Source organism: Symphalangus syndactylus, chromosome 5 (genome assembly GCF_028878055.3).
Source record: "Symphalangus syndactylus isolate Jambi chromosome 5, NHGRI_mSymSyn1-v2.1_pri, whole genome shotgun sequence".
Lineage (NCBI taxonomy): Eukaryota > Metazoa > Chordata > Mammalia > Primates > Hylobatidae > Symphalangus > Symphalangus syndactylus.
The window spans coordinates 147,895,281-147,906,938 of NC_072427.2; the positions used below are offsets into that span (position 1 = coordinate 147,895,281).

Sequence of the window (11,658 nt, forward strand, 5' to 3'; positions counted from 1 at the left end):
GGACATTTTACCCCCTCCGCAGCTGCCCCAGAGGGTCTCAAACCCAGAGCTGATTTCAGGTTGCCCTGACATGGCCATCCCTATTCTATGTCCAAGTGTCATTCATGGCTAAAGCAGGCCAGGGCCCCAAGGCAACCAAGCTCCTCTCTCTTCTGCCCACTCCCACGCGCCCTCCTCTGCCCCAGTGTTCCTATCATTACGTCCTGGGCATGGAAACCCGGGCTATTCTTGGACCAGGGCTGTGGGCTGAATGAGGGCAGGAAGAACAGGGTCAATGGGAAAGGACAGCCCAGAAAAGAGAATTCACCGCAACCTGTGGTCTCCCACTGCTTTGGTAGGAACCTTGTAAACACAGCAGCAGCCCTCAGGGAAGTCTTGGAAGAAAGGAGAAGCTGATCAGATTTAGAGACTGAGGCATCTAGAGGGCCTCCAACCGAAGGCTCCCCTGGCCCTATAAAGTCAGACTCCAGTCTCCTTAGCCCTTTCCCTCATAGACCAGCAGGTGGCACCACCAACAGGGATTTCAAAACCAAAACTAAACTAAAGTGGAAACTCAGATCTTTTGTTTATGCAAATAGTTCATTCCCTCCAACATTGCTCCGGGAATGGTCCCCCCTCCACTCCACAGAAAACCCTCCCCTCCCTGCTGTGCATGACGCGGCCTCCCTCTGCACACAGTGCATGAAGACGCTGTCGGGAGAGCCCAGGATTCAACACAGGCCTTGAGAAATGTGAGTAAGAGTGATGGGCACCCAGGTGGGAGGGAGAAGCCCGAGGAGAAGCCAGGGCATGGGAGGCAATTCAGGGAGACAGGAACACTCTTCTGTCTTCACACACCTCATCAATCCCACTGTGCACACGCGTGGACACACACAACACACGCCCCATCCCTCCTCCTAGGGATCAGAGGAGACCTTAATACACAGAAGCTCATGCCATGGTCCTTTCTTCCCTCTGGGCTCACGGCAGGGAGCAGGGAGAGGAGGGGACCCCTTGCCCAGGAGGGGACACTCTGTGCCTGTGTCCCACACTCCACAGATGGTTTCTCCCAGACGTTCTTGCTGAACCTGTGGGAGCCCTTTCAGAGACCCACGGGTGGAAACCCTCACCCTCCATTAACTGGTCCCAAGCCAGTCCTATTCCTGGAAGGGGAGGGGAGGGATGGGTCCGGGCAGGGGAGGACGCTGGCAAGGGAGTGTGAGGGGAGTGTGGTGGCCTCTGGGCTGAACATTGCCCCAGAGAGTGACCCGATGCAGCAGCTACAAAGACCGCCCTTCCCACCCACGTACCCCTGCTGAGAACATGTCTGTGAGGTCCAGGGTGGGCAGAGAGGAGAATGCCCAGTGGTATGGCCATCTCATCCCCTGCCACGGCCACTGCCCACATGGCAAGAGTGCTGAACCCCTCCAGCTCCAGACACTCTCTTTTGTTTTGGCAGGTGGCTCTTGTACCTCCTGGTGCCGGCCCTATTCTGCAGGGCAGGAGGCTCCATTCCCATCCCTCAGAAGTTATTTGGGGAGGTGACTTCCCCTCTGTTCCCCAAGCCTTACCCCAACAACTTTGAAACAACCACTGTGATCACAGTCCCCACGGGATACAGGGTGAAGCTCATCTTCCAGCACTTTGACCTGGAGCCTTCTGAAGGCTGCTTCTATGATTATGTCAAGGTAGGGGCAGGATGGGCAGGCAGAGGGGAGACAAAACTGGGCCCTCTGGGATCTGGGATCTGTATGGCACGCACACCCCCAGACACAGCCCAGCCCCACAAAAGCTGATGGCCGATGGCCTCTCTGACAGCCAGGGGATGCCCTGGATGGGCGCTCACTTGTGTAAAGGCCCTCGGTGAGCACTGAGGGGAGAAGCACAGAGAAGGAAGGGGACAGGACCCACTCAGGAAATTCACCGTCCACTGAGTCAGGAAAACCTTCCCCATCTGCTGTCTAGCTGACAGTCTTTGGGAAACCACTGTGCCTCAGCTTCCCTGTGTCCAAGGAGAAGATTGGCATGGCTGCCTGCTTCAACAGGAACACAGGGACGTGAGGAAGAGAAATGTGGGCTCTGGCAGCATGGGAATAGCCTTCAGCAAGGACAGTGTGCTCAGAACCCTCACCTCTGTGGCAACCAAGGGTACCTTCCCAGGCCTGTCTTTCTCTCGCCAGTAAAAATGAGCTTCAGGGCTCAAGCGGAGCCTGCGAAGGTCCAATAACTACCATTCCCAGGAGACCCCTGGAGATTATGCGTGAATTACATGAAAATGGCACGTCTTCCCTGCTCAGAAGACTTGGCGAGTGTGCAGTGTTGGGGGAGGGCGTTTGGTGGCAGAGTCAAGGAGAGGTTGAGGAGGCTGTGAGGAGGAAGGATGAGGGATGAGGCAATGCCTGCTGATGCTGAGACTGGTGGGCTCCAGGGCTCATGTTCACCCGAGGGCATCAGGAGGCACTCGAGGTGTGAATGGTTTGATTAGGCTGAGGTGGAATCTGAAGACAGAAAATAAAGCGGAGCTGTCCAAGCTCTGGGAATGAGGGGCAGGTAAAGGCTGGGTACAGACAACCAGGACCCCAGGGGAACAAGCCATCGGAGGTGGTGGGGTTGGAGAAGGACCCGAAACCTGCCAGCAGAGCAGAAAACAGGGAACAGGTGAGGTACCCCGTGCAGGACAACACGCAAAGAGTGAGTCAGTGGGAAACTCGGGGAACAGTTGAAAGTCACATAGGGAAATTTGCAGCAGCTGAGCCCAGCAGGTAGTGACCAGCCGGAGCCACTGTGGTGCATGATTCACTCTGGGCGAGACAAGGAGGACCATCACTGAGCCACCGCGTGCGCCACTCCGCAGCAGGTCTTCTTCCTACCCCCTGTCCTTCTTCCACCAGATCTCTGCTGATAAGAAAAGCCTGGGGAGGTTCTGTGGGCAACTGGGTTCTCCACTGGGCAACCTCCCGGGAAAGAAGGAATTTATGTCCCAAGGGAACAAGATGCTGCTGACCTTCCACACAGACTTCTCCAACGAGGAGAATGGGACCATCATGTTCTACAAAGGCTTCCTGGCCTACTACCAAGCTGTGGGTGAGTAGCTCCCCAGGAATCCCTTTTCTCTGACCTCAGCCATATTGAATGGGGGCCAAGAAAGGGAATCTTGAATCCAAAGAAGCTGAAAGCCTGGCTTTCCTTGCTTCTCCTCTCATGAGAGCTTTTCCTAACGAGGCCTGTCAACCTGGGCTCTGTCCCCATGGAGCAGTCCCCAGAGAGCATTGGAGAGGCCTGGAAGTCCAGGTGGCCTAAAGATGCCTTTGTCTTTAGGCCTCTGGTGAGTGACCTCCCTAAGATCAGAGCCACTACTCAGGTCTCCCAACAGGAGCTTAACCCACCTTCCTGAATGCCTTCCAGACGTTGATGAATGTGCTTCCCAGAGCAAATCAGGGGAGGAGGATCCCCAGCCCCAGTGCCAGCACCTGTGTCACAACTACGTTGGAGGCTACTTCTGTTCCTGCCGTCCAGGCTACGAGCTTCAGAAAGACAGGCATTCCTGCCAGGGTGAGCCAGAGTGGTGTAGCAGGGAGGCAGAGGTTGAGCCAGGGCTTGCTGGGCCAGCCGGAGCACCCCTGTGATGCCCTGCGGCTCTGCTCTCACAGCTGAGTGCAGCAGCGAGCTGTACACGGAGGCATCAGGCTACATCGCCAGCCTGGAGTACCCTCGGTCCTACCCCCCTGACCTGCGCTGCAACTACAGCATCCGGGTGGAGCGGGGCCTCACCCTGCACCTCAAGTTCCTGGAGCCTTTTGATATTGATGACCACCAGCAAGTACACTGCCCCTATGACCAGCTACAGGTACAGCCGTCCTACCCCTGAAAGACCCCTTCATCCCCTTCTGTCTGCACTTGGCTCCTCTTGTCCCAACTTCCTCCTGGATCCCCTGGCCAGCTGGGGCAGGAAAGGCCAACATCACCCATGGGCTGGGTAAGTTCCCACGCAACTGGAATTGGGTCATGGGGATCCCTTTTCACCTTCCCCTGAAAACACACATAAGGCAGGATTTCATTACCACCACCACCACCCTGGCCACCAGGCTACTACCCAGTTGGCCCTGTGTAAAAATGTCCAAGCTGAAAAAAAAATCAAAACCCTCCTCCCCTACTAGATCTATGCCAACGGGAAGAACATTGGCGAGTTCTGTGGGAAGCAAAGGCCCCCCGACCTTGACACCAGAAGCAATGCTGTGGATCTGCTGTTCTTCACAGATGAGTCAGGGGACAGCCGGGGCTGGAAGCTGCGCTACACCACCGAGAGTAAGGCTCCCCGGAGGCCTCCCTCGATGGCCAGCAATGGGGAAAAGGTGGGAAGAAGGAAGGACAAGTGGCTCTGAAATAAATATGCCCCCTGGTCTCCCCAATAGTCATCAAGTGCCCCCAGCCCAAGACCCTAGACGAGTTCACCATCATCCAGAACCTGCAGCCTCAGTACCAGTTCCGTGACTACTTCATTGCTACCTGCAAGCAAGGCTACCAGCTTATAGAGGTAAGAGCCCAGGGCAGAGGGGAGAGAGCTGGCCCAGCATCCCAGGAGGAATTCAAGTGGTGGGTTCACAGAGAATTTAGTCTTACCCCACCCGAAGTCATAGACGTTTCAGCTGGAAAAGTCTCCTGGTCCACCAGCTCTCAAACTTGCTGCACACTTAAAGAGTTTAAAAATACTGGAAGATTGCTTGAGCCCACTCATTCAAGGCCCATGTGAATAGTCACTGCAATCCAGCCTGAGCAATATAGCAAGACTCTGTCTCTGAAAAATAAAAATAAGCAAATAAATAAATACTGAAGTTGAGGGCCCCCAAAAGAGACTCTGATTCCATTGATCTAGAGTACAGCCTGAGCATCAAGACTATTTAAAGCTACCCAGGTGATTCTAATGTGCAGCGAAGTTTAAGAACTATTGCCCTAGTCCAATAACTCGAGAGAGCTGAGGAACTGAAAAGGCAGGGTGCAGATGCAGTGACTCATCAACACCACACAGCGATTTTGTACGGTAGGGACTAGGACCCCAATCTCCTGCCTCTTGCTCCAGGGCTCTTTTACACATGTTGGTGGTCTCACCCTGGGTCCACCTTCCTGTCCTCAGCTCTGCAGATTCAGGAGGGAATATGGTTTTATCCATTGATCAATCTCACAAAAGCTGGTAAACTAAAAATCTCTGTCTCTCTGGACAGAGACCCAAGACTGGACATCCCATCGTTGTTCGACAGGTCCACATGGAAGACTTAATCAGAATCAAAGAAGAGACCTATGATATGTCCTTAAGTCACAGTTAATTCATTTAATGCACACTTTAAGTGTCTACTGTCAGGCACTGTCCTAGATGTGGGAGGTTCAGTAAAAAGAAACCCACATAGTCACACAGCCTTTGTGGAGCTCACATTTGAATGTTGCATCAAGTCGAGTTCACCTGATGCATTGTTCTTTACTCCAAGATGCTTCCAGCTCCATCAGGAGGATTGGGTGGGTGTCCTGGGTCCAGAAGACTAGAGACTAGCAACCTCTTTGCTCCTATTACAACCCTCCCTTGCCTGCACCACCCACTGCCCTTACTTTTGCATTTTTATTCACATCATAGAATTTAAAGCAAGTCACACCGTTTCTCACATTACCTACATTTTACCCAGACATTCTAGTTCTCATACACATTCTCTCGCAACCTTTTCCAGGGCTAACTCTGTGGAATGATTTTTGGTCGTTTTGTTTTGTTTTGTTTTGTTTTGTTTTTGAGAGAGAGTCTTGCTCTGTCACCCAGGCAGTGGCATGGTCTCAGCTCACTGCAAACTCCGCCTCCCAAGTTCAAGTGATTCTCCTGGATTCAAGCTATTCAAGTGCCTCAGCCACCCGAGTTGCTGGAATTACAGGCGCGTGCCACCATGCCCGGCTAATTTTTGTATTTTTAGTAGAGACAGGGTTTCTCCATGTTGCCCAGGCTGGTCTCGAACTCCTGGCCTCAAGTGATCCGCCCACCTCGGCCCCCCGAAGTGCTGGGATTACAGGCGTGAGCCACTGCACCTGGCCGAATTTTGGTCTTAGTAAAACTTATTCATTTGTCCAGTAACTTTTCATTTCAAAGACTGCCATTTCCTAGTCTTGCCCCTGCTCAACAGCAACAGCACTTCACATACATCAACGTCTCCAGCACCTTTCAAAGCTGCGAGGTGGCTCTAGTATTTTAGGGAAGGCCTCTGTCCTTAGGAAAACTGCAACCCAGGAGAGATAAAGTGATGCAGGCCTGGAGGCAGGGGACACCAGCATCAGAAACACCGTTCTGCCCTGGAGCACAGGCTTTTGTTTTGATACAGAAAACACTCAAACGTGGCTTGTGATTTTTTAAAATTACAAATTGTGGGATTCAATTGGACCTCAGTGGGAACAGGCCACAGTCTAGAGAGAGGATGATTGGGTCTATCAATTAGCCCTGCTCTGACTTGCTGTGGTGTGGCTCAATGCTCCTGTCTGTAATGGGCTGGGGAGAAGGAAGAAGGAGCCTTATCCATGGGGAAGCCACATCCATCCATCCGGGGGAGCTGAGAGATGTCTTTGTATTGCCTCCCACTCCTGTGTGGAAAGGGCAGGAAGGGGACCTGCACTGCCTCTTGGCACTGATAGCACCTCTGTCATCTGCTCAACAGGGGAAGCAGGTGTTGCACTCCTTCACAGCTGTCTGCCAGGATGATGGCACGTGGCATCGTGCCATGCCCAGATGCAAGAGTAAGTCACAATTCAGGGATATGACCCTGGGGACCTCCCACCTCCAGCCTTGAGCACCTGGGCCAAGAAAGAAAGAGAGGTCCAGACTAAGCCGCATTCTAAGAGGACCTCACCCTGACTTGTCCTTTGATGCCTATTGCCCATCTCAGGAATCAGTGAGCCGTCATCTCAGCGGGATGGATGGGCTCTACCCAGAACTGAATTTCATGCCACCCAACTCCTGTCCATTGCAAGGGCCCTCCCCACTGACTATCTTTTCTAAGCTTCTCAGCCTGCTCTGCGGGTAGACAACTCACACTCCCCCCACTGAAGTTCCAGCACAGTCATTCTCAGCTCTCACCCTGCCCTGTGTTCTCTCCAAGTCAGGGACTGTGGGCAGCCCCGAAACCTGCCTAATGGTGCCTTCCGTTACACCACTGCAATGGGAGTGAACACCTACAAGGCCCGTATCCAGTACTACTGCCATGAGCCATATTACAAGATGCAGACCAAAGCTGGCACCAGGGAGTCTGAGCAAGGTAGGGACCAATGCAAATGGAAATTTCCTCCCTTCCATCCCCTTGGGGTATCCTCTGAGACTTCTCCCAGTAGAATCCCTAGGGAATGCATATTAAGGTATCTGCCAGGGCACTGACTTCAGGGGCCTAAATTATAGTGCTAACAGGAACCTAGTAGGTTTGAAGAAGGAGGCATCTGAGCTGATGCAAAAAAAAGATTCAAATCGCATAAACAGCTCACTGTCACCACATCATCCCCACTACCACCATTGCCTCCACCACACCCCCACTGCTACCATCACTGTTATCACCACCACTACCAGTAACAACACCAGCAACACTACCAATAGCATCAGTGCCAGCACAATCACCACCATCACCGCCATCACCACAATCAACACTGTTACCATTACCAACACCACCATCACCACTACCATTATCACTACCATTACCAACACCACTATCACCACCACCATTACTAACACCAACACCACCATCACCACCAACACCACCATCACCACCATCACCATTACCAATATCATCATCACCACCAACACTAACACCACTTCCATCATCACTACACTGTTACCAACACCACTGGCACCACTACCATGATCACCACCACCATTACCAACACCACTATCACCACCATTACCAACACCATTACCAACACCACTATCACCACTATCGTTATCACCATCATGATTACCAACACCAACATTACCATCACCATCATCATCATTACCAACACCATCATCACCACCAACACCATCGTCACCACCACACTAAAATCTCCATCACCACCATCACCACCATCACCACTATCACCATTACCATCACCACCATCACCACTATCACCATTACCATCACCACCATCACCACTATCACCATTACCAACACCACCATCACCACTATCACCATTACCAACACCATTACCAACACCACCATTACTAACACCATTACTAACACCATCACCACCACCACCATCATCACCATCACCATTACCAACACCATCATCATTACCACCATTACCAACACCATCATCACCACTACGATTATCACCGCCACCATTACTAACACCATTACCAACACCACTGTCACCACCACCACCATTACCAACACCAACATCACCATCACCACCACCAACACCATCATCCCCACCATGACCACTATCATCATCACCACCAACAATAACACCATCACCACCATCACCACTATCACCATTACCAACACCACTGTCGCCACTACCATGATCACCACCACCATTACCAACACCACTATTACCACCACCACCATTGCCAACACCAACACTACCATCACCTCCATCACCATTACCAACACCATTATCACCACCACCATCATCACTATCACCATTATGAACACCACCATCATCACTACCATTATCACCACCACTATTACTAACACCATTACCAACACCACTGTCACCACCATCATTACCAACACCAACACCACCACCACCACCGCCATTACCACCATCACCATTACCAACACCATCACTACCACCAGTACCAACACCATCACTTCCACCAGTACCAACACCATCACAACAAATAACACCATCACCACTACCACCATTAACAATACCACCATTAACAACACCATCACCACCAACACCGACACCACAATCTTCACCACCGTCATGATCACTACAGCTAACTCAGTGAAACTCCCCTCTCCATTCTCCCCTCTCAACCTGGTTGTGATTTTTGCACTTAGTTTTACTAAATGACTCTCATTCATTAGTGGGTATTTTTCTAACTTTTTTTAAATATTAGAAATCACATGCATTATAGGTTTGAAACACAGAAAAAAGGAAAAAAATCTGGATTATAAATGGTATTCATTAAGAGCTGGGCTTTGGAGTCAGAAAACTTCTTGCACCTTGGTTCTGGCACTTAGAAGTTATGTGACCCTGTGCAAATTATTTAAGCTCAGTTTCCTCATCCACAAAATGAGGATAATAACACACACCTGCAAGTGTCACTGTAGTGTTTAAATGAGATCATGCAGATAAAGTGCTTAGCAACAAGCATGGCACATTTTCAGCAATCAGAAGATGTAGCTACAATTATCATCTATGATTCCACGACCAAGATGCAATCACTGATAAGATTTTCATATATTCCTTCTGGTTTTTATGTCTACTTTCACAAACAGGGATCACAGCAAACATATATTAATAGTAAAGCATTCTGGCCGGGCGCAGCGGCTCACGCCTATAATCCCAGCACTTTGGGAGGCCGAGGCGGGTGGATCACGAGGTCAGGAGATCGAGACCATCCTGGCTAACACGGTGAAACCCCGTCTCTACTAAAAATACAAAAAATTAGCCGGGCATGGTGGCAGGCACCTGTAGTCCCAGCTACTTGGGAGGCTGAGGCAGGAGAATGGCATGAACCTGGGAGGCGGAGCTTGCAGTGAGCCGAGATCGCGCCACTGCACTCCAGCCTAGGCAACAGAGTGAGACTCCGTCCCAAAAAAAAAAAAAAAAAAAAATAGTTAAGCATTCTGATTTTTTTACTTGGCATTAAAACAAAATATAGGTCTAGAGCCTCTGAACACTTGACATTCTTTCCTTCTAGAGTTGAGCCTTTGACCTTTGGCCCTTGCCATGTTAGTTCCTCCCTGCCCCTCTCCCCAGCAAGCACACTCAGTACTTGCTGGCCTCTGCAACCTAGTTTTCTTACCCATCACCCCCCAACTTGATTCTTGCATCCTCTGCCCTCAGGGGTGTACACCTGCACAGCACAGGGCATTTGGAAGAATGAACAGAAGGGAGAGAAGATTCCTCGGTGCTTGCCAGGTGAGTGGAAACACTCTGGGGCCATCATCAGGGTCTTTAGCAGCCTGCAGGGCCTCAAAAGCAGTGTGGCCCAGAAAAAGGAGAGAGAGGAGAGAAGAGGGGAACATCCCAGGAGAAAGGGAGAGAGGGACAGAGTGCTGAATTCAGTCCTGAAATGCTGCCATTTTCACTAAGCAGATGGGAAATCGGGGAATAAAAACAATGGGAGACCCCCTAGGAAGAAATAAACAAGAACAAGGGGCAAGACGTGGTGGCTCACACCTGTAATCCCAGCACTTTGGGAGGCCAAGGCAAGCGGATCACTTGAGGTCAGGAGTTCGAGACCAGCCTGGCCAACATGGCGAAACCCAGCCTCTACTAAAAAGAGAAAAATTAGCCAAGCATGGTGGCATACGCCTGTAGTCCCAGCTACTTGAGTGGCTGAGGCACAAGAATTGCTTGAACCCAGGAGGTGGAGGTTGCAGTGAGCTGAAATTGCGCCACTGCACTCCAGCCTAGGCAACAGAGCAAGGAGTCTCAAAAAATAAAAATAATAATTAAAAAAAAAAAATAACAAGAAGAGCCTGTCAATAGGCCAATGACAGAGGTGTGGGGATGGGAGGAGAAAGAGAAAAGAGACAGAAGCCAAAAAGAGAGGGCAAACAGGGATCTGGCTGGCTGCAGAAGGAAGAGGTGTGGGACCTGTAACTGACTTGCCCTTGTCTTCCCTGTCTCTCCCTCAGTGTGTGGGAAGCCCGTGTACCCCGTGGAACAGAGGCAGCGCATCATCGGAGGGCAAAAAGCCAAGATGGGCAACTTCCCCTGGCAGGTGTTCACCAACATCCACGGGCGCGGGGGCGGGGCCCTGCTGGGCGACCGCTGGATCCTCACGGCTGCCCACACCCTGTATCCCAAGGAACACGAAGCGCAAAGCAACGCCTCTTTGGATGTGTTCCTGGGCCACACAAATGTGGAAGAGCTCATGAAGCTAGGAAATCACCCCATCCGCAGGGTCAGCGTCCATCCGGACTACCGTCAGGATGAGTCCCACAATTTTGAGGGGGACATCGCCCTGCTGGAGCTGGAAAATAGTGTCACCCTGGGTCCTAACCTCCTCCCCATCTGCCTCCCTGACAATGAGACCTTCTATGATCTGGGCTTGATGGGCTATGTCAGTGGCTTTGGGGTCATGGAGGAGAAGATTGCCCATGACCTCAGGTTTGTCCGTCTGCCCGTAGCTAATCCACAGGCCTGTGAGACCTGGCTCCGGGGAAAGAATAGGATGGATGTGTTCTCTCAAAACATGTTCTGTGCTGGGCACCCATCTCTAAAGCAGGATTCCTGCCAGGGGGATAGTGGGGGCGTTTTTGCAGTAAGGGACCCGAACACTGATCGCTGGGTGGCCACAGGCATCGTGTCCTGGGGCATCGGGTGCAGCAGGGGCTATGGCTTCTACACCAAAGTGCTCAACTATGTGGACTGGATCAAGAAAGAGATGGAGGAGGAGGACTGAGCCCAGAATTCACTAGGTTCGAATCCAGAGAGCAGTGTGGAAAAAAAAAAAACTGACCAGTTGTTGATAACCACTAAGAGTCTCTATTAAAATTACTGATGCAGAAA

General features: G+C 51.4%; 1 protein-coding gene across 2 annotated transcripts; it reads left to right on the forward strand.

The window, feature by feature from the left end:
* Positions 1–530: 530 nt before the first annotated feature.
* Positions 531–11,658, forward strand: C1R (complement C1r). Of its 2 annotated transcripts, none has more exons than XM_055280826.2 (11): positions 531–731; positions 1,439–1,667; positions 2,871–3,063; positions 3,385–3,531; positions 3,630–3,826; positions 4,137–4,284; positions 4,392–4,513; positions 6,660–6,738; positions 7,101–7,256; positions 9,985–10,059; positions 10,782–11,658. In XM_055280826.2, coding segments are annotated over exons 1-11 (2,118 nt in total). In that variant the 5' UTR covers positions 531–729; the 3' UTR covers positions 11,552–11,658. The 2 variants fall into 2 exon arrangements, with proteins under 2 accessions (XP_055136801.1, XP_055136800.2); XM_055280825.2 differs by lacking the exon at positions 531–731 and adding an exon at positions 1,288–1,346.

Bases quoted from the DNA above. Each gene is read 5' to 3' on its own strand.
- C1R (XM_055280825.2), top strand. From the start codon at position 1,303: ATGTCTGTGAGGTCCAGGGTGGGCAGAGAGGAGAATGCCCAGTG. The intron at 1,668-2,870 runs GTAGGGGCAGGA...TTCTTCCACCAG, and splicing joins GCTTCTATGATTATGTCAAG to ATCTCTGCTGATAAGAAAAG. The intron at 10,060-10,781 runs GTGAGTGGAAAC...TCTCTCCCTCAG, and splicing joins GATTCCTCGGTGCTTGCCAG to TGTGTGGGAAGCCCGTGTAC.